At 48.8% G+C, this 19,903-nt stretch overlaps 10 protein-coding genes across 16 annotated transcripts; 8 read left to right on the top strand and 2 right to left on the bottom strand.

The window, feature by feature from the left end:
- Positions 1-1,316: 1,316 nt before the first annotated feature.
- On the top strand, positions 1,317-3,341 carry FOXG_10687 (phosphate-repressible phosphate permease; the record flags this gene model as incomplete). The annotated part of the gene is made up of 4 exons (XM_018390158.1): positions 1,317-1,389; positions 1,437-2,760; positions 2,814-2,968; positions 3,027-3,341. The coding sequence occupies 4 exons, from the start codon at positions 1,317-1,319 to the stop codon at positions 3,227-3,229; spliced, it is 1,755 nt and encodes a 584-aa protein (XP_018248551.1). The 3' UTR covers positions 3,230-3,341.
- A 555-nt stretch (positions 3,342-3,896) lies between these two features.
- Positions 3,897-4,832, top strand: FOXG_10686 (uncharacterized protein; the record flags this gene model as incomplete). The annotated part of the gene is made up of 2 exons (XM_018390157.1): positions 3,897-4,712; positions 4,809-4,832. 2 exons carry the CDS (start codon positions 3,897-3,899, stop codon positions 4,830-4,832), a joined length of 840 nt encoding a protein of 279 aa, XP_018248550.1.
- A 363-nt stretch (positions 4,833-5,195) lies between these two features.
- Positions 5,196-5,663, top strand: FOXG_10685 (uncharacterized protein; the record flags this gene model as incomplete). Its single annotated transcript, XM_018390156.1, has 1 exon — positions 5,196-5,663. The coding sequence occupies one exon, from the start codon at positions 5,196-5,198 to the stop codon at positions 5,661-5,663; it is 468 nt and encodes a 155-aa protein (XP_018248549.1).
- Positions 5,664-6,130: 467 nt separating this feature from the next.
- FOXG_10684 (uncharacterized protein) lies at positions 6,131-8,029 on the top strand (the record flags this gene model as incomplete). Its single annotated transcript, XM_018390155.1, has 2 exons — positions 6,131-6,925; positions 7,019-8,029. 2 exons carry the CDS (start codon positions 6,131-6,133, stop codon positions 7,967-7,969), a joined length of 1,746 nt encoding a protein of 581 aa, XP_018248548.1. The 3' UTR covers positions 7,970-8,029.
- An 865-nt stretch (positions 8,030-8,894) lies between these two features.
- Positions 8,895-10,094, top strand: FOXG_10683 (uncharacterized protein; the record flags this gene model as incomplete). The annotated part of the gene is made up of 1 exon (XM_018390154.1): positions 8,895-10,094. One exon carries the CDS (start codon positions 8,895-8,897, stop codon positions 10,092-10,094), a length of 1,200 nt encoding a protein of 399 aa, XP_018248547.1.
- A 101-nt stretch (positions 10,095-10,195) lies between these two features.
- FOXG_10682 (uncharacterized protein) lies at positions 10,196-12,392 on the bottom strand. Of its 2 annotated transcripts, XM_018390152.1 has the most exons (5): positions 11,984-12,392; positions 11,391-11,934; positions 11,213-11,338; positions 10,686-11,169; positions 10,196-10,639 (listed from the first exon to the last, which is right to left on the bottom strand). In XM_018390152.1, exons 1-5 carry the CDS (start codon positions 12,228-12,230, stop codon positions 10,526-10,528), a joined length of 1,515 nt encoding a protein of 504 aa, XP_018248545.1. In that variant the 5' UTR covers positions 12,231-12,392; the 3' UTR covers positions 10,196-10,525. The 2 variants fall into 2 exon arrangements, with proteins under 2 accessions (XP_018248545.1, XP_018248546.1); XM_018390153.1 differs by having other exon boundaries at positions 10,196-11,169.
- Positions 12,393-12,409: 17 nt separating this feature from the next.
- FOXG_10681 (uncharacterized protein) lies at positions 12,410-14,757 on the top strand. Of its 4 annotated transcripts, XM_018390148.1 has the most exons (10): positions 12,410-13,068; positions 13,115-13,153; positions 13,200-13,293; positions 13,339-13,364; positions 13,421-13,439; positions 13,487-13,638; positions 13,685-13,722; positions 13,772-14,172; positions 14,217-14,373; positions 14,421-14,757. In XM_018390148.1, the coding sequence occupies exons 1-10, from the start codon at positions 12,934-12,936 to the stop codon at positions 14,458-14,460; spliced, it is 1,101 nt and encodes a 366-aa protein (XP_018248541.1). In that variant the 5' UTR covers positions 12,410-12,933; the 3' UTR covers positions 14,461-14,757. The 4 variants fall into 4 exon arrangements, with proteins under 4 accessions (XP_018248541.1, XP_018248544.1, XP_018248543.1 ...); XM_018390151.1 differs by having other exon boundaries at positions 13,115-13,293; XM_018390150.1 differs by having other exon boundaries at positions 12,410-13,153.
- Positions 14,758-15,033: 276 nt separating this feature from the next.
- FOXG_10680 (uncharacterized protein) lies at positions 15,034-16,441 on the top strand. Of its 3 annotated transcripts, none has more exons than XM_018390147.1 (4): positions 15,034-15,138; positions 15,207-15,522; positions 15,576-15,905; positions 15,960-16,441. In XM_018390147.1, exons 2-4 carry the CDS (start codon positions 15,320-15,322, stop codon positions 16,087-16,089), a joined length of 663 nt encoding a protein of 220 aa, XP_018248540.1. In that variant the 5' UTR covers positions 15,034-15,138; positions 15,207-15,319; the 3' UTR covers positions 16,090-16,441. The 3 variants fall into 3 exon arrangements, with proteins under 3 accessions (XP_018248540.1, XP_018248539.1, XP_018248538.1); XM_018390146.1 differs by having other exon boundaries at positions 15,034-15,154; XM_018390145.1 differs by having other exon boundaries at positions 15,034-15,522.
- On the bottom strand, positions 15,557-17,203 carry FOXG_10679 (uncharacterized protein). Its single transcript, XM_018390144.1, has 3 exons — positions 16,935-17,203; positions 16,544-16,879; positions 15,557-16,493 (listed from the first exon to the last, which is right to left on the bottom strand). The coding sequence occupies exons 1-3, from the start codon at positions 17,165-17,167 to the stop codon at positions 16,355-16,357; spliced, it is 708 nt and encodes a 235-aa protein (XP_018248537.1). The 5' UTR covers positions 17,168-17,203; the 3' UTR covers positions 15,557-16,354.
- Positions 17,204-17,930: 727 nt separating this feature from the next.
- Positions 17,931-19,452, top strand: FOXG_10678 (uncharacterized protein). The gene is made up of 2 exons (XM_018390143.1): positions 17,931-18,558; positions 18,612-19,452. The coding sequence occupies exons 1-2, from the start codon at positions 18,366-18,368 to the stop codon at positions 19,256-19,258; spliced, it is 840 nt and encodes a 279-aa protein (XP_018248536.1). The 5' UTR covers positions 17,931-18,365; the 3' UTR covers positions 19,259-19,452.
- Positions 19,453-19,903: the final 451 nt, after the last annotated feature.

Below are 19,903 nucleotides of genomic sequence, written 5' to 3'. Positions count from 1 at the left end.
TATGAGAAGCTCATGTTGCAGCGGGAGGAGAAGGAGTAGTGGCGCGGTCCTTGGCGAGAGCTTGGCGAAAGACGGGTTGAAATGGATGGAACGATGTGGGATATTGGCTTTCGTTAGTCTCTCAGTCAAAGATCAATGCGACTTTGCGATTTCAAAATGGCGATTAATCACCATCACAGTAACTGACGAGACATCTACACAAGCGTCTTTAGTCCTGCATAGTATTCGGCGCCGTTATACGGATATAACAAGAAGAAGAAAAGAACAACTTTAATAACTTTATTCGCGTTAACCTTTTGATCTTCACAAACTTGTCTCAAGCAAAACAGTGATAACAATCCACCCCTGTAATTGATCAGTCTTGGCATCCGGGGAGGTTATCTCTGGGCGAACGACCTTCTCCACGTGGAGCTATGACCCATCTTATTGGCTCCCGCCCCTTGCTCAAAAGAGCCTCTTTTTAAGCTCTCAACGACAATCGTTGATGCACGTGGGTTGATGAGCGGCCATAACGAATTCCACGGAGAAGAGTGTCCTTTTAGATGCAGAAAATAATTGGGCAATGATGAGGCTTTGTCTGTACAAGTATTTCTGTCATCGATTTCGACGGCTCGAGGACAAGACGCTATTTCCGGTGTTTACAGTTACGGTGGTGCATTCTTCTTTGGCGGCCGGTTTGACGCTATTGTCGGCGAAGTCTGATCATTTCAATACGTCCAGTCATGCTATTCACCCTTGTTTGGAGCTTTGAGGCCATGTCGCAAGCCCATCTGCAGGCAAGCGACTCTCCTGGTCCTAGCGCATGAGCATCAACTCCCCTCGCCTGTCACTGTCACTCTCGTGCAGTTAACCTCCAATTCACAACTTCAATGTCCTCATGTGCATAGCCATATCATCAGATATCTCACTCTCAAAAATCTCGGCCTCATCGCCACGATACCAAGGCCCTACTCTCTCAAACCCCCACATCTCTTCTACACTTTCTTCCAGCCTACCCAACGAACATCAAGAACCCACGCACGAGATGCTCCCCCTGCTCGCATGCCAAGCACACCCGCCAAGACGATAAATCTACCAAAGGACTCACCGAGGGACCTTGCCACTAAAGACGCATGCACCATCCGAAGAAGCATAAGATTAAGCTTGTTCGCCAAGCCTTACCCGCTCCACACACCATGGCGAGGGACATGGCGATATAAGGAGTCGGGGTGCGGGCTGTTTCTGCAACGTTCGACATCGACTGTTCAGTTCAATTCACTCTCTTCTAGAAACTTTCCAAGAGTGAGAGAAATCCGAGTTCTCGGCCTGCTTTGATCATGGTGCTTCATCAGTATGATTACATCTTTGCCATAGGCACCATCTTTTCATTCCTTGATGCCTGGAACATTGGTAGGTCACTCACGCATTCAACCTGTGATAAGGTACTGACAGCTTAGGTGCCAACGATGTCGCCAACTCATGGGCTACGTCGGTCTCGTCCCGATCCATCAGCTACATCCAAGCCATGACGCTCGGCTCCATCCTCGAATTCGCTGGCTCCGTCGGTGTCGGCGCCCGTGTCGCCGACACCATCCGCACCAAGGTCGTCGACATTGACCAGTTCGAGTCCGACCCTGCCCTGCTCATGCTCGGCATGATGTGCGCCATCGTCTCCTCCTCGCTGTACCTCACCTTCTGTACCCGCATCGGTCTCCCCGTCTCGACGACCCACTCCATCATGGGTGGCGTTATCGGCATGGGCATTGCGCTCGTTGGTGCTGATGGTATTCACTGGGCTGAGTTCGATAAGGGTATTAGCTCTGGTGTCGTTTCGGTCTTTCTCGCTTGGATCATTGCTCCTGGTCTGTCGGGTGCTTTCGCTGCTATCATCTTCCTTATTACCAAGTATGGTGTTATGCTGCGAAGCAAGCCTGTTTTGAAGGGTCTTTTCCTTACTCCCATTTACTTTGGTATTACCGCTTCTCTCCTTACCATGCTTATCGTCTGGAAGGGCGGTAGCATCAAGGTAACCTTCAACGACGCTGAGACCGCTGGTATGATCGTCGGTGTCGGTGCCGCTTGGGCTCTTCTCATCACCATCTTCCTCGTCCCCTGGCTCTACCGCCTCGTCATCTGTGACGACTGGGAGCTTCGCTGGTGGAACATCTTCCAGGGTCCCCTTCTTCTCCGTCGGCCTCCTCCTCCCGCTCAGCCTGAGGGTGCTGCTGGTGGTATCAAGGATTTCTATGAGGGTCATCTTACCCGCGAAGAGCTCGATGGCCTCCGTCGTGCCGGCCGCAATGGCAGCGATGAGTTTGAGCGCGCTCAAGACCAGACTAGCAACGATGGTAAGGAGGCTACCACCGAGAACAAGAAGACTTCATCTGAGGGTACTCCTGACATTGAGGAGCGCGTTGAACCCAAGGCCCCTCGCAGCCTCGTCGGTCCCAAGCCTGACGGAAAGTGGTTCAGCGGTGCTGTTCTCTTCTGGTACCTCAAGAAGGCTTTCCTCTCGGGCGTTGACCAGGATATCATCGCCATGCAGAAGAAGAAGAGCATGCTTACTGGTGACCTGGATGAAATTCACGCTCACGTTGCTCACTACGACAACCGCGCTGAGTATCTTTACACTTTTATGCAAGTCATGACTGCCTGTACCGCCTCTTTCACCCACGGCGCCAACGATGTTGCCAACGCTATTGGTCCTTATGCTACTATCTACCAGATCTGGCGAACTGGTGATCTTGAGGGTAGCAAGTCTTCTGTCCCTGTTTGGATTCTGTAAGTCTTACACTTCATGCATTTTGGTATGATCAACAACTAACTCTGAATAGCTGCTTTGGTGGTGCCGCTATTGCTCTTGGTATCTGGACTTATGGATACAACATCATGCGCAACCTTGGTAACCGTCTCACTCTTCACTCTCCTTCTCGAGGTTTCTCCATGGAGTTGGGTGCCGCTATCACCATCATCCTTGCCACCCGTCTTAGTGAGTCCTTTTCCTCTACCTCAACATCCTATTTCACAGCGACTAACGCATCCTTAAGAGCTCCCCGTCTCTACCACCCAGTGCATCACTGGTGCCACCGTTGGTGTTGGTCTCTGCTCTGGTACTTGGCGCTCTATCAACTGGCGCATGGTTGCTTGGATCTACATGGGCTGGATCATCACTCTCCCCGTCGCTGGTGTCATCTCTGGCGTCATCTGTGGTATCATCATCAACGCTCCTCGCTGGGGTTACTCTGGCTAAAGTCTCACTCTTTATATCTCATTAACATCTACACTCACTCAAGGCACCCTTGGGGTCTGTTACAATACTAGAATGGCTACGGAACCTGGGCATATCTTTACTGTGTTGCGCGTGCAGCAGGGCATATAGGTTCAATTTTATATATACCTTAATGAAAAGTCCTCTCATTTAAGCAAAGATACAGTGATTAGAAAATGCAAAATTGCGACATGAACGTACCATCCCGGATCAAACACAGATTTCCGAGCCAAAGGCCAAATGCAGGTTTGCTGCTGTGTACTCCATCCTGAAGCTGCATAAGTTAGTTGGAAAACGTCACTGTGAGCCAGTGCCAACGCCATAGCATCTAGTCTAAAATATATAATTTTATATAATATTTATAAATTTTAAGTATTTTATATAATCTAAATTTATTTCCCAAGTTTATAGAAGTTTATGTAAACATTATTAAATTTGGTCCTTTTTATGCGACCCCTAAGATAGGCACAAGGAGATACTTAAAGGTGCGCAATTTGAGGTTACACAACCAGACGCGACGCTGTGCGTGACGCGTGACCGTCACAATCTTTTTCTCCTCCTCCTCTCCGCTGAGATTTTCTTTCCAACTCCATCACATAAAACGGCCTCGCATTTTACGCCACAAGCGCCCGTCGTCCGTCGACACAATATGGCGCCGGTCAGCTTGCTCGACTGCCCCGACGAGGTCATCGACGGCATCGTCGAGCTCCTCCCAGGAAGCGCCGTAAAAGCCTCGCGATTAACCTCCAAGAGACTTAACCGCATCGCATCGCCTTATCTATTCCCAGTCTTGTACATTTCCTGTCATCGGCTTGACCTTGATGTCTTTCGAATGGTCTCCAAGAACCCTCTTCTCATCGGCGGTGTACGCGAACTGCTTATCGATGACACCACTGTCCCGCCCTCGGTCCGCGACTGGCCCACGTATCAGAAGGTGGTCACCTTTCCACAGGATCCAAATGACCGACGCGACCACTTGGAACTTGGCGAAGGCGAGACCCTTGAGCCTCGTTGGATGAACGGGCAGCCTTCGAAGGTCAAGCCCAGCGAAGAGGCCTGGAAGCTCTTCAACAGCATCGCCGAAGGTCATCATGACAACCGCCTGGCCCATGCAGATTTTGACGCGCTCAAGGGGGCACTTCACCGTCTCAAGAACCTTGAGAGCCTCGTGGTTTCTAACCGCATGGCCGCTGAGTACTACTCCGACGGGGGCGCCCAGAGCAGAGTTTCATCAAGCCCCGTAGCCAAGTTGTGGAGGCGCTTCGATTCTGAAAGAAAGGAATATGTGCCTTTGGCACCGAGATGCGATTGGCATCCAACCACCCAAGGCCTTCAGGACAGAACACCAGTCAACACTATGGACTGGCTCGATGACAGACTGGTGTACGATATCACGAAAAACGGCGTCTCAAACATAACTGCGGTTCAGTCTACGTATGACCACTTTTTTGAGCAGCAAAGTAACGTAAGTCTACCTTTGAACTCCTCTGTCAAGCATAAATTTCCTAAATTGCAAAATCGTCCCGTTTCTTTTGAAGGTCCTGTCACTAACCAATCGCAGGGCGACGCTGAGTTGGATGACTAGGAAACTTTCAAACAAGACCGCGCCGAATTTCTGTTTGACTCTCCTAGTTCCGAACTTCGCATCCTGGCACGCGAGGCGCGGGTGATATTTCTCGCACTCCCCGTCCTCGAAGGCCCCAAGCTGCAGTCTCAACTGACTGAATTCCGAGTCGAGGCGACTTACAACATATGGTCCAGAGGTCATCAGCCCGGCTTGGCCATCACTCTATTCGACCAACAGTCCCCATTCACCGCACGACTTGGAAGCGGGTTTGCGGCAGCAACAAACATTACCAAGTTCGACCTCACGCTCAGCAATTTCCCGGACGGTACTATTGGCGACGCGATTGTGGAGGAAGGCAAAGTCCGCCGTATCTTTGAGTCCATGGTACAGCTCGAGAAATTGTACCTGGAGCCTCATGGAATACCCATCTTTTCTGCTATTCCTTCTGAGATGACGTTTCCCCGCCCGCGATTTGTTCAATTCAGTTGCAGGCACTTGCACCCCAAGATATTCCTCGACTTCGTCCGACGTCACGGTGGCACGTTGCAGACGCTCATCATCGAACATTGCAGCCTCAGGCCCTATGATAAAGACCTGCCGTGGTGGAAAGTCACCGATCAGCTGACTGAGTTCCACGACCAAGGCGTCCTACAGCTAGAAGAAGGGTCTGATATTGACAACTCGTTCGAGGGTGTTCCTATTACCGACTGTGGAAGAAATGGGTCGCTGCAGGATCTCGGACAGATCTGGAAGTATGACGAGGACGGGAAGTGGGATCGCTGGCTGAATGCGCAGGAAGAGGAAGTCAATGAGATGCTGCTGAGTGGCGCTTTCGGCCCTGATCCGTAGGGGATAGACAGTTCAGCCTGCAGATGACTTGCGTCGTGGTTCTCAGGTACACACTACTCTATGTAGCAACAAGGTTAGATCGCAACCCTAAGTCTTAGCTGAGATGCTACAATATCGTCATAAAGTGACGAATCTTTGTCAAAATTGTAGAAAGTTTAGATCACAGCCATAAATAAGCCTTACCTAAGTTTCTGTAACAAATTCCTACAATTTGACAAGATGCTCCGATGTTTAGATCATTAATTTCGCGTTATCTTTCACATCCGTGGAGTATGGAGGCGTCCCACATCATGAGGTTGCACAACCCAAGGTCAACTGGCGGGCACTGCCAGTGCCAGTGCATCACTTCCATTACCTAAGCTAACTACCTAAGGTAGGCAGCCATAACAGAACAATCCCTTCCACCTCTGCATCCGCATCTGCATCTCCAAGACTTCACAGATTGTGTAACACAACCATTCGCAAGAATGGCTGATTGTCACATCCTTAGACAGCCTGACGAAATATATGTCGCTGTGGCGAAGCTGCTTCCCGGCAGCGCCATTAAATCGATCCGGGCAACCTGCACCAAGCTCAACGGCATTGCATCACCTTTCCTTTATCCTGTGCTCTACCTCTCATGTCACCAGCTTGACCTCGACGTATTCCAACTCGTCGCAGGCAACCCCCTTCTCATCGGCGGTGTCAAAGAACTCGTGATCGATGATACTACCTTATCGCCTCGTCTTGCCGATAGGGAGGTCTACAAGACTGTGGCCTCGTACCCCCACCTTTGGCCCAAGCGCAAGAAGGCGTATTATTGGGGAGAAACTTTCGAAGAAGAGGGAAGTGGAAGAATTTGGTCCGATAAGCCACACAAAGAGTTCTGGACACTTTACAACGCTGTCCTCCAAGGTCACCACGAGAACCGCCGAAGCCATGCCGACATCAACGCCCTCAGAAAGGCCCTACCTCTTTTCAAGTCACTGCGAAGTCTCGTTATCAGTAACCGCACAGCCGATGATTGCTTCGACTCGGGCGCGCAGAGTGAAGAATCGAGCAGCCCAGTTGTCAAGATGTGGAGGCGTCTTGGAGTTTCCAAGCTTGAACGACCTCCTTTCCCGCCTAGATGTGACTGGGTAGTAGGATGGGACGAGCTCGCGGAAGCCATGTGTCCAGATTGGTTCTATGACGAATTGGACAGACAGATCAACGAATATGGACTACCACCTGCCAATGGCGAGGTCAACATGACACGCGACCCAGACGGCCAGTTCCCGGTGGTAAGTCAAAGGCTGATGTCATTTCCCTTGTGTCATATCAAACACGAAGGTCTCTGTAGTGGTATAAGCTCTCAGACACTAACCAAGCTTTAGAGAGGAAATCGCATGAGCTATAAGGAAGTCCGCACTGCCTCGTCATTTGACTGGACTGACTACAATTGGCTGGAATTGGAATCGGAAGCATTCTGCCACACCGTCGGGCAACAGGCTCGTGGTATATTCATCGCTCTCGTGGTCCTCGGGAATCCTCGCATACAACTCACTGAATTCAGGGTCGATTCCTCTCTTGAGGTATACCAGGCCACACACCAGCCTGGTCTTTCAGTCCAACTTTTCAACAGTAACAAGTCGCCATTCCCGCGACAACTTGTGTCTTCCTTCTCCACCTGCAACTTGACCAAGTTCCATCTTGTGCTGAGCAACTATTGGGATCCAAGTTTTGTTGGATATGTAGGCGGGTTCGCAATTCAGAATCGAAACATCGCTGCCCTTCTTGCCTCCATGCCGCAATTAGAGGATCTTCTTCTCGAGCTACACGGTATGCCGTTCTTTCTTGCGATGCCGGCCGACATCAAGTATGACCGACTTCGACGCGTCGAGTTCAGCTGCGGAGAGATAGCCCCCCTGGGGCTCGTCGAATTTGTTCAGCGCCACGCCGCGACCCTCGAAACTCTTAGTGTCCAGTACTGCTGTATTGATCCGCATCTTTTCGCCGAGACTTGGGAGGACGTTATGCGAGAAATCCAAAATTTACAAGATGAAGGAACTCTGAAGATTCACGATGGGGAACTGGTCAATGTTTATGTCCATCGGCCCTGTCGAGGTTGCGGGAAGAACCGTACCCTCGAGCTCGACGGCACTGATTCCCTGATTTGCAGTTGGGAATTTGGATGCTTTTCGACACGGAGGGAGTACCTTGAGTGGTCGTGGGACTTGTCGAGTAACGATGAGGCCTGGAATGATGGCACCGGGCGCGATGGAGATAGTGAGGGTGAGGCTGGAGGCGATGAGGATGCAGACAACGAAGACGGCGATAGCGATTGATGGCGGAGATGATAACGGCGACGTCGAGCAAGAGAGCTCCAGATTTCGATGTATGATGCCAAAATAAACTCATAATAAAGCCTTCTAAGCTTATACTAAACTCGCCAAAGAGCCTCCTAAGCTTGCGCCAAGTTACCTCAGTCTTTTTCGTCTCCTAGGATAAAGGTCCCAAATTATTGCCTCTCCCGGGATGGTGAGGGCGATTTAAAGGTATTCTTTATAACTAATTCGTATAAATATTCCAGTGAAATTAATGGATCGGCACTTTTCGACATGTATGTTTCCACAGTCACAGTCTCTCGATGGGAGACAAAAAAAGATGGGGACCTCGATCCTAAGAGACGAAAAGACTTGAGCAAGTTTGGTCAATCTTAACGAAGACCAGTTAATTCTGGCACCTTGGCTTCGGGCCAGATGTTTTCTTGCTCCCTAAGGCGTCTCTCAAAAGAGTCTTCACTTGATGGGCAGTGTCTACAGACTTGCAGGGTAGACAAGCGGTCAAACTTTCGCGGAGTGTTCACCGAGTTGTGTGACTATGAGCGATACGAACTTTGGAACATTAAAGCCATGAACAGGTGAACTGAAAGAGGTTTTAGGAAACAGTGAACGTTACAGGGTGTTCAATGGTTCTTTGTTCTCGTTTCTAGGTGTTGACAGCGGTATATTCACCGTTCTACAGGCAACAAGCATCGTGTTCGGCGACATCCTACTATTCTTCTTTGTTGCCAAGAACACAAACATTTGTGACTATCCAGATTACAGTATATAATAAGCCAATATAACCAACAACTATCATCTCACTTCTTCTCATCATAACACACTTGCACTCCTGCAACATAACAACAACCAACTTTCACAACAATCAACAATCAATACACACAGCACAACATTCGGCCAGAGAAGTATCATCTTTCCAACCACCAAAATGGCCTCTCTTATTTCAACCCTCAGCATCCTAGCGCTCGCCGCAACCCACGTCTTCTCCCACGTCATCATGGTCGAACCCCACCCCTTCAACCTCGACACAGAACCCCTCTACCAAACCTGGCCTCTCAGCGAAGACCTCCCCTTTCCCTGCCAAGGCCGCACCCAGCACCCGGAGCAAGTCACAAAGGTAACAGCCGGTAAAACCCAGCTCGTCAAGTTCTGGGGCAGCGCTGTCCACGGCGGCGGATCCTGTCAGTTCAGTGTCGCCTACGGAAAGGAACCCCCCAAGGATCCTAAGAAGTGGCACACCATCTACAGCATCATCGGCGGTTGTCCCGCTGAGGCTGAGGGTAATATTGCTTCTACTGGTACAGATCCACATGGTCGTGAGAACGGCAATGAGTGTGGGAATGATACGGGTAAGGAGTGTACTAAGCAGTTCGACATTCCTATTCCTAAGGATATGCAGAATGGACCGGCGACGTTTGCTTGGACTTGGTTCAACAAGATCGGTAATCGCGAGATGTACATGGTCTGCTCTCCTATTGAAGTCGTAGGTGGAAAGGATGATAGTAGCTACGTTGATACTCTGCCTGCTATTTTCCGTGGCAACATCCCTGGGGAGTGTACTACCGGTGCCAGTGGAAGTGTCATCAACTTTCCTGAGCCTGGTGATTTCGGTAAGATTTATGAGCAGGGTACGCCTGGGAGTGAGGGTACTTGTGCGAAGGGTGTTGAGCCGAACTTTAAGGATGATGCTGCTGCGCCTGAGCCGGAGAAGCCTGCTGAGTCTGGTTCTCCTGCACCCGGTCAACCTAGTGCTCCCGTTCCCGCGCCTGAGCAGCCTTTTGCTCCTGTAGAGGGTGCTCCAGCTTCCCCTTCGGCTCCTGTTCAGCCTAGTGCACCTGCACCCGCTCCCGTTCAACCTTCAGCCCCGGCTGCCCCCTCTAGCATGGTCACCATGCCCAGCGCTCCCACTCAGCCCACCGATGCTCCCGCTCCCGTCGACTCAACCAAGCCTGAGGCAGGCGCTCCCGCTTGGTCTGGTGAGTTCCAGGCTTGTCCTTCTGATGTCAAGTCTGGCATGATGCACTGTTTCTCCGAGACTACTTGGGGTATCTGCAATGGGGGCTGGGCTTTTGTCTCCAAGGTTGCTGAGGGTACCAAGTGCATTGATGGTGCTATTGCTGCCGAGTAAATGATCCCGTTTGGGCTTGATTTCTTATTTTTGTCTCTGGATGTTATGAATGGGTACTTTGAAACCCGGTTGGAGTACGGAGTTAAATAGTTACTAGTTTCTTAGTATAAGAAGAAGAATGTAAATTTGGTTTTTTGGGATATATTGTACTCTCCCCATATTCTGTGAAAATATGTTAACATTTCTTATTCACTTGATGTAATATCCCTAAACCTGACAGTTCCTTAAGAACACTCAACTCAATCAATGCTGCGCCGCTCTTTGTATTACTCTTGGAGCTCTTTGACAGTTTGTTCTCCAGCTTTACTATTACCCAGCCATCTGAATGTTTCCCAAAAATATCCCTTGCCAGCTTAACTGTGTCATGCTACAAAAAGCTCATTTGTTTCTTTGTATATACCTCCATGACCGCAGTTACATAGTCATTAAATTCAGTCTCTGCGATGAACGCGAACCATGAGCTCAGACTGCGAGAAAATACCACAGTTAAACACAGTCCAGGGCTTCGTAGGATCACAAATCGCAAAGTCAAACCGTCTCAGCAACTGCACACAATTAGCTTCGTCCCTCTCCCATCATCAGCAAACTTACCTCAACATAGACCTTGTTCAACTCCATCAAAGCAACGGGTCTCCCCAAACACTGCCAACGTCCATAACTAAAGATCAACTCCAGCGCATTCTCCATCTCCCTCAACTTCTCACCCTTACTCTCCAACCATCTCTCCGGTCGAAACTCTCCTGCATCTGAACCCCAGATATCCTCACGGCGGAAAATTCCCCAGGCGCAGTATCCGATTTTAGTACCACCAGGGATGAATTTTCCTTTCCAGGTGTCGCCTTGCGGAGGGACTTGTTTGGACATAAGACCTGCGACGGGGGGGAAGATGCGAAGACCTTCTTTTATGACGGCTTGGAGGTACGGAAGATCTCGAGCGATTGAGTCGGGAATAATAGGTTCTGAGAATGTTGTGTCGGTGATTTCAGCGCGGAGTTTGGAGTATACGAGGGGATTGGTTATGATGTGAAGCATGGTCGAGCGAATGGCTGTAGCTGTTGTATCTGAGCCCGCGACACTGCAATTATTAGCGATGACACCAATTGAGAAGATGCACTTACATCTGCAACAAGATCTCAGACTCTGCTTCTTTCTGGGTAAGACCATGAGCGACAAAAGACCCAAGCATATCTTTCTGAACCTTCTTATCCGGCCCAAATCGCTCAGCCGTGACCTGTTTCGCAATTCTTCAATCCGTCAGCACTTTCACCCAAGTCAATTGAACACCATCATACTCACCCCATCAATTTTCCAAACCCAAGCCTATCCTTCTCCGACGGTAAAAGACTTTTGAATAGCGGCGAACTCAGTACTTTAACCAGCCACGGAATAACCGTTGTGACCATTACAGCTGGTAGCGTCTCCTCCGTGATCTGGATATACTTGTACACGTCCGAATCCGTCTCCAGAAACCCAAACGGTTCACCAAACGCCAGGTCCGAAATGACATCCAGTGTAAAAAACTGAGCGCGCCGCCCAAAATCAACGGGTTTTTTCTCATCTGCGTATTGTCCCAGGAGATTCATGAAGGAGAGTATGTTCTTATCGATCTTTGGTTCGAGGTTCTCCACTTCGCGACCGCCGTAGCCAGCGGACATTTTAGAGCGCAGCTTAAAATGCTCGTCTTCGTCGCGCCACGAGAGAATGTTGTTGTTTCCTGGATCGAAGCGCATGCCGTCGTACCAATCTGATCGCCGATACTCGGTTCGCACGTTGAGGATGTGGCGCATTAGTTCTGGGTCGTCGGTGAGAAGATCGTTGGGTCCGACTCGGGCAATTGAGCCTTTGCGGTGTTAGCTTGCGATGGTGGTGCGATTGCTGGGGGAATATACCGTATTGTTTAGTGACCTCCCAAAAGTCGAGGTATGCTCTTCCACCGCCGACTTTCTTGATTAGCCACCATTTTGAGAGGGCTGCTAGGCGAGGGCCTTTAAATTCGCGGAGGCGGTTGTACTGTCGCAATGTTGAGAGGGCAGACCAGAGTGTCACGAAGACTACAAGCAGCCCCGCGATTGCGATTGATGGACGAACATCACCAAAAACATCGCGCAAACGATGAAGAAGAGAAGCTGCAGCCATGATGGTGCTGCCAAGAACAGTCTTCAACAATTACCGGTGCTTATATCGCCGAGCGCTGAAGCTGTTGGTTCGCGGGTGCAGTTTGCGATCAGGGACCAGCGGGCCGAGCCTGTGGGGACTTGGCTGTACAAAAAGAAACAATTCTCTCAGGCCAAAGAGGATCATTAATGTTCCCTTCCTTTCACTAGCATATGATCATGCATTACATTGCATTCATCGCCTCGGCAAGACAGCGAATGCAAACGAAGCTTTCCTGTGTTCCAGCCCCTCCACATAATCTTTGGCGGACTAAACTCAGCGCTAGACCTTCTAGACCGGGAGAGCACCACTAAAGTCCATGCTCTTTCATCCCAGTTTCAACGCCATCGACCGCGGAGCCCGGGAGATACGATCGCTGGGATCGGAGAGAGGGTATCGTTTTAGGTTCGATGGTCCGAGAATCAAGGTCAACCATTGCCCTGAAAAGAGAAATATTCCGAAGTCAGTCGAGAAAGTGACGGGTTTAACATGCCAGCCACAAGCCACATCAGCTGTGCTTACTTTTCTCTGCGCCCGCGACGTTTTATTCCAGTAACGAGGCGCGGCTCGGCACGTTATCTTGTTTATCCAGATGAGGGGGAAAATCTTGACCTTTTTTGTTCACCTTGAACGTGTCTGCTTTGCCGATTCTCAACACGCAACGCAACGTCCTTGACGGGTGACCATGACAGCTGATACAGAGCCTGAGAAGAAGCAGGGGGGCGATGATGTTGCGGATCTCAAGACCGCTGCGACTGCTACCGTGACTGAGGGGGATAGACAGGCGCCTACGACCGATGAGAGCGCGCTGCAAGCTGAGGTTCGGCATTGAGATTGTCGATGGGAATTGAATTAACGTGGTTTAGAGTGAGCAGGATTTTCCTGATGACGATTCAGCGATCGGGGTAGGGAATACTTAGAATCGTTTGTGATTTGAGCTGACGTGCGCAGGATGATGCTGCAAGCAGTACAGCGTCAATCAATTCAAGCATCATGGCCTATCGCACCGAGAACGGAAGAACATACCATGCTTTCAGAGAGTCCAGTATGTTGATCTCACTCATTCCAAGCATGTCGCTAACCTTTACAGTCAATTATGTACTCCCCAATGATTCGGTATGAAGCGCACGTGTCTTTTGAATTACCTTGCCTACTAACATCGTGCTCATCAGTCTGAGCAAGAACGTTTAGGTGAGTGAGCTTATACGGGCATCATGAGCATGCACTGATTGGGGTAGATCTGCAACATCATTTGTTCACGCTCACCCTTGGCGGAAAGCTTTATCTTAGTCCGATTGGAGATGACAAGCCTTTGAGCCGCGCTCTTGATGCCGGAACAGGTACTGGCGTATGGGCGATTGACTTTGCCGACGCTCACCCCGAAACACAGGTACAAGACCCTATGTCACTCGTCACATCAATACTAACATCTCCAGGTCATCGGCATTGATCTCAGTCCCATTCAGCCCAACTTGTACGCCTTCCAACTTGATAATTCAGCTTGTTCTCACTGACAAATACAGCCTCCCCACAAATCTCCAGTTCCAAGTCGACGACCTCGAAGACGAGTGGACATTCTCCTACAACTTCGACTTCATCTTCGCCCGCATGATGACCGGTTCAATCGGTGACTTTCCCAAATTCTTCACCCAATCCTTCAACGCTCTGAGTCCCGGCGGATGGGTTGAATGCCAAGACATAACATTCCCCGCACAATGCGACGACGGTACTCTCAAAAAGGATTCTTACATTGATCAGTGGTCCAGCCTCATGATCGAAGCGACGAATAAATTCGGTCGCACGGCGGAGAGTGCGAAATTTTATAAGCAGCAGATGATTGATGCGGGGTTTGTCAATGTTACGGAGGTGGTTTATAAGTGGCCGACTAATAGATGGCCTGCTGATCCCTATTACAAGGAACTTGGTATGTTATTTACTGCTGGGGGAAGAGTTTTGCTGACGATTCAGGCTTTTGGTGTAATCATAACATCGCTGGTGAGCTGTCGGGTCTTTCTATGGTGCTCTTCACGAGAGGGCTGGGGTGGAGTCCTGAAGAGGTTGAGGTGTTTTTGGCAAAGGTTAGGACGGATATGAAGGACAGACGCATTCACGCTTGGTGGCCTATGTAAGTGACCCTTAAGCTTGTGAGAAGGAAGTGCTGACAGTTTCTAGACATGTTGTTTATGGCCAAAAGCCCGAGGCCCAAGTATGACGGGGTAGTCAGTCTATAAATCTTTACAATAATGATTGGAATGATTAAACATGATTATCAGGGATTGTTTCTTGTCTTAGCTAAGCATTCACTATTCCACTGCCAAGCCAGATTCTCTGGGGGGATGGTCATCATTTGGGGCCGTGAAATACAAGCCTGAGGATAAAAGCTGTATATAAAATTCTCATACTGCCGTTTTGAACCAGTATACTCGCAGTAATGCTATTCAGTCATCGGTGTTAGGAGACGGTATCAGCCTGTAAAGACTGTAGACAGTCAAACTGAATAGGCCTTGAGACACATACTAAGTACTTGCTGGTCATAAGGTTATACTTTATGCTGCCAGCGCAGGTAATGAGGACACGATACAGATATATGCTATAATATGGTCAGATTCACATTTAAGCATTCAAAACCAATATTTCAAGCATGGAGTCATATTCGATTTAAACTTCGCCCCGGTTGGGTGTTCGTGACAGGGGTATGGCTATGAGATCACATCACGTTACACCTTGAGAAGAATTTCTTTCTCAGTCAATGAATGTCATACGTTCAATAAAATAGACTTCGACCCTTTCTGACCTTAAGCCCTACGCGTCTCACGTAATAGCACCCAAAAACATCCTTCCTTCCACTCACTCTACGGCGCGAGAGGTATTTATTAGTCTCCATCTGTCGGTGAGTTTAGACCAAAGTCTGGATCTCGCTTCTACCCCAGTGGAGTATAGTTAGTAACCCTGCCTCAGGCATTTTAAACCTCTGCTATTTTTAACCCGGTTCAACCGGCTGTACGAGAAAAACCTCCCTTGGAATACTGTAATTTTTTCGACTGCAGACAACACCAGTATAAACATTCAACATGGTACAACATCCACTTCCCGATTCATTGATATCAATGGATGAGGCGATGAACTACTGGCAAAATGTCGCTGCTAGTGTCGACGGCATGCTGGGCGGTTTTCCCTCCGTGTCGAGGATCGACTTACAGGGCTCGCGGTCTTTCCTAGCTAAGCTGGGGATTGGCAAACCCCGGGTTTTGAGAGCGTTAGAAGGCGGAGCTGGGTTCGTAAACCTTTAGACATACAACTTCACATTTAGCTGACTATCTTATGTAGAATTGGTAGAATCACTAAAGGCTTGCTCCTTGATGTCGCTGAAACTGTGGATATCATTGAACCCGTTGCTAAGTTCACCGCTGGTTTGGTAGATACACCCGGTGTAGGCCAGATTCACAACATTGGCTTGCAGGAGTGGCAGCCGCAAGACGTGCAGTATGATTTGATCTGGACACAATGGTGCGCTGGCCAAATACCTGATGTTCTGCTCATCCAATATCTCGAACGTTGCGCTTCAGCTTTAGCTCCTGCGGGGATTATTATAGTCAAGGAGAACCTGAGTACTTCGGGAGAAGATACATATGATGAAGTTGACAGTAGTGTAACAAGGTACGTTTGCAAGTCTCAGCCTCATTATAGGATTCATGCTGATGGTGCAATCAGGACGGATGAGGGCTTTAGAGCAATTTTCGAAAAGGCTGGTTTGGCGATTGTACGAGCTGAGTTACAAAACGGATTTCCCAAATCATTGCTGCCTGTTAAAATGTACGCCTTGAAGCCAAAGGGACAATGAGCGTTCTGTTGAAACAGCTGTTGGTTGGTTGCGCTTCCTTCATGACCAATCACTGGTCTAAAATGGCGGTTGTCGCGTTTGAGCTGTTGGCTTGGCAGCACCTTTGTCGCTTCAAGAACATTACAAATCAACATCTGAGACTTAGCCAGCCAAACAAATGCATTTTGGATTCGCACTGTGCACCTTGAGTCCTCAATTCTGCTCTGGTGGACGCCGACTCCATTCGCCGAAATGATATATAACCGAGAGAAGACGCTGCTGTGATTTATTGCTCCGGTCGAAGAGCATACATCTTTAACGGTAATAACTGACGGTTCTTGACAACTGGGAATCCACGCTGCATATCCGATTTCAACAGCTTCAGTCCCGCTTTCTTGAAGAGCTGCTGAAACTTCTCATCCTCCCTATCACTCGTCAGTAAACAACCCCCCAGAAAATCAGTCAGATATCTCACCTTGTGACGCTGCCGTCAAGCTCATCAAACTTGTCCTGGCCCCATGTACTCAAATTTTCTTTGAACACAATAAGGCCATGTTCCTTCTCCAGCACCGATTTGCACCTCTCCAGAAACTGCACCAATTCCTCGTCGTTGAGATGTCCTATGCACCATTGGATCCAGATAAGATCGTATACCGCTCCCTCGCTAGGTTCCCATTTCTCAAGGCCGACGTTGTGAATTTCTCCTACACCAGGCTTGCCGCGTAGGGTTTCTGTGAATTTGACCACGGGCTCAACGACGTCAACTTGGTCTGCAAGCTTGAGAAGCAGTCCTTCTGTGATCCTACCAATTCTATCAAGTTCACCATCAGCAAGTTCCTTCTTAACCGTCGGATAAGAACACTTACCCCGCCCCACCCTCGAGAACTCTCGGTATCTTCTGTCTACCGCTCTTGATACCAATCCCTAATCTTGCTAGAAACGTGCGTGAGCCTTGAAGATCGATGCGGGAAACGGAGGGCATGACGGATAAAACACCACCAAGCATTCCATTATTGTCGGAATCAACGGACTCCCAGTATTCTTTGCATTTTTCAGCTTGTATTAAGCTATCGGGTTGTGAGTTTGCGGGGTTCGACATGACGAGAGAGCCATGAGTTGATGTGCAGAAGAAGAAATCCGCCTCTAAATTTTGCCTGCATAAAACATTTGTGCTAGTTGCTGCGCCACATGTGGCTGCCTTTACACGAAATGTCAGTGATTGGATTTCTAAGTCGTGGAAATCGATTATGAGGCTTTGCATAAACCTTTATGACATCTCGAGACTTCCATTCGGAGGTCCATTGGCGTTGTCGCATGGTAAAACTGGATATTTCAAAGTGGTTGTTGAAATGGCGAAACGCCACAACAGTTCTATAGGGTAAGTTCATGGACACGAGACAACTACAAAACTTGATATTGTAAGGCTGCACTGAATATAAAGAATCGAAGGGTTTTGTTTGAGAGAGTATCCCGTCTTGAGCTAGGATCAGGTTGTATTGAACTATTCTTCTGTTGAATCAAGCCACTTGCAGTTGCTTGCAAGCTTGGAAAAGTACTTCTTCTCTCAAGCTGATACAAACGAGAAGTCACGTTTCCTAGGGAGTCAAGAGCTCAGTTCGAAATTTATTAAAACCATTCGAAACTCGTCCGTCTTGGCTGGATATGCGGCGTCTAAGTGCCTAGAAAAATTGATCTCGGAATGGGAAGCCAAATGCCGGCTTGGCAGTACGCGATTCTTGGTATTGTTTTGTCAATAGAAGGCGCCCCATTGATCCGAGGCAGTGCACCTTGGCATCTCTTCTCTCTTTGACATTTAATGATATGATTGCACTCCATTGTAGCTATCAAAAATAAAGGAAAGGCTGTAATTTTGGCTTATGAATAACGTTTTTTTACATATATAATTCGCCTTATCCACTTATACAGAGCCCATTAACAATATTTTGCCCAGACTAGTCCACGTACGCATCGTCTGTGCACCCTTCTTGGCGAAGCAATTCAGAGCCGAAATCGCCGCATCCTAATCTCTTTCAGCCCAGACAATTTTCGCTCCCAATAATAGTGGGCCCACCCAGCACGTCATCCCGATTAAAGGAGTGACTCTTTTTTTCTTCTTCTCCTCCCTTTCAAAATAACTTTCGAGGCGTCGACTAAAAAAATATTTTCACTTTTTCAAAGACGTCATTACTCTTGCGACCGTTGAATTGAAACGAACTGCGTTATCGACGTTGGAAACGACTTTTTGAGAGGAAGTACGTTTCGGCAGCTGCTCCGAAAATTTTGGCATCTCGGTCAATATGCCCGACTCTGGTAGCGATAACCCCGAAGCTGGGCCAAAGGGAGAGTCCAAGAGCCCTGTGGCCAGCAGATTCACGACGGAGATTGATACGCGATGGGGTGATATTCTGCTGCTCATCTGCTTCTTCGTGGCTGGTCTCGTTGATAGCGCTGCGTTCAACATGTATGGCTGTTTCGTCAGTATGCAAACAGGTCAGTTCATATGCCTCAATCGATATCTCAAAACTCAAACTCACATGTTGCAGGAAACACAATCTTTGTTGGTCTCGGCGTCAGTCATCAACCCGAAAACCTACCTGGAAAAGCATGGTCTCGCTGTTTTCTCGCTATTGTTTGCTTCGCCTTTGGAGCTCTCTTCTTCTCAAGCTTCCACCGATTTTTCGGACCTCAGAAGCGATGGGTTCTTATCACTTCATTCTTGATTCAGGCTCTTCTCACTGGTCTCGTAGCTATCCTCGCTACAACCGGTGCAGTCTATAACCATCCTCATGGTAGAGAAACAGTGCACGAAGACGGATGGATTATCGAGAGAGTCCAGGACTCGTTCCCAGCAACTGACTACGCCGCCATCATCATTCTCGCTTTCCAGAGTGCAGGCCAAATCGTCGCCAGTCGTGTCCTCAAGTACAACGCCATGCCGACTATTGTCTTGACAAGTTTGTACTGCGACATGATGAGCGACGCAAAGCTCTTCACTGCGCCTATCAACGACAATGCCGATCGAAACCGAAGAGCCACTGGAGCTGTGCTTCTCTTCGCTGGCGCTGTTTCCGGTGGTTTCTTGTCTAAGTCCTGGGTTGGATTTGCTGGAGCTCTTTGGATCGCTGCGTTCCTCAAGCTGTGTATCACTTTTGCTTGGGTTCTCTGGAAGCCCAAGTCCTCCAACAAATAGACGAAATGCAATCCAAGACGGACAAAACAGGTTGAATTATGATTTGCGTCTTATGGCGCTTTTGGGTGTTAGCGTTGATATCCAATGTCTAGATGAAGTTAGATGCTTAGAGGTTTTTAGAATAGAATAGAATAGTAATTAATTGGAGATTCTAATATCCTTTCTTGGAAATCGATCCTGGCTCTCTGAGTCCCTGTGCACTGTTTTTATACTGCTGGCTAACACTTACACTGCTGTTTATGTCCCCGTCCGTTAAGGCCTGGTTCGTGCATTAAACTCCTCATTATTTTGCTATCTGAACGATCTTCAGGCAGTTGATGCAATGGCCGAGAGGCGTCGCAGTCAGTATGATTTCACCGAACTGTACAGGCCTTCGGTTAACTTCCATTCCGCGCGACTGGAACATAAAGCCCAGCGTCGCATTCTCAAGACAAAATCCCTCGGGCTTTAATATTGACGCCTCATCATCGGATCATACCATACCAACCTGAAGGCTATGTTTCCATAGCCATGGATGGAGTGAGGCTGCGTGAATATGTCAGTTGGCAGTAGGCAGCGATGGGGGCGATAGAGACTTTTGCCAATATCAATTAAGAAACACCACACATTTGTCTCGGTTAATTGAGTGAGGCCTCATTCTTTGGA

The sequence above is a fragment of the Fusarium oxysporum genome, chromosome 7 (genome assembly GCF_000149955.1).
Source record: "Fusarium oxysporum f. sp. lycopersici 4287 chromosome 7, whole genome shotgun sequence".
Taxonomy (NCBI): domain Eukaryota; kingdom Fungi; phylum Ascomycota; class Sordariomycetes; order Hypocreales; family Nectriaceae; genus Fusarium; species Fusarium oxysporum.
The sequence above is the reverse complement of the archived record's forward strand: the minus strand, read 5'-3'. Positions and strand labels throughout refer to the sequence as shown.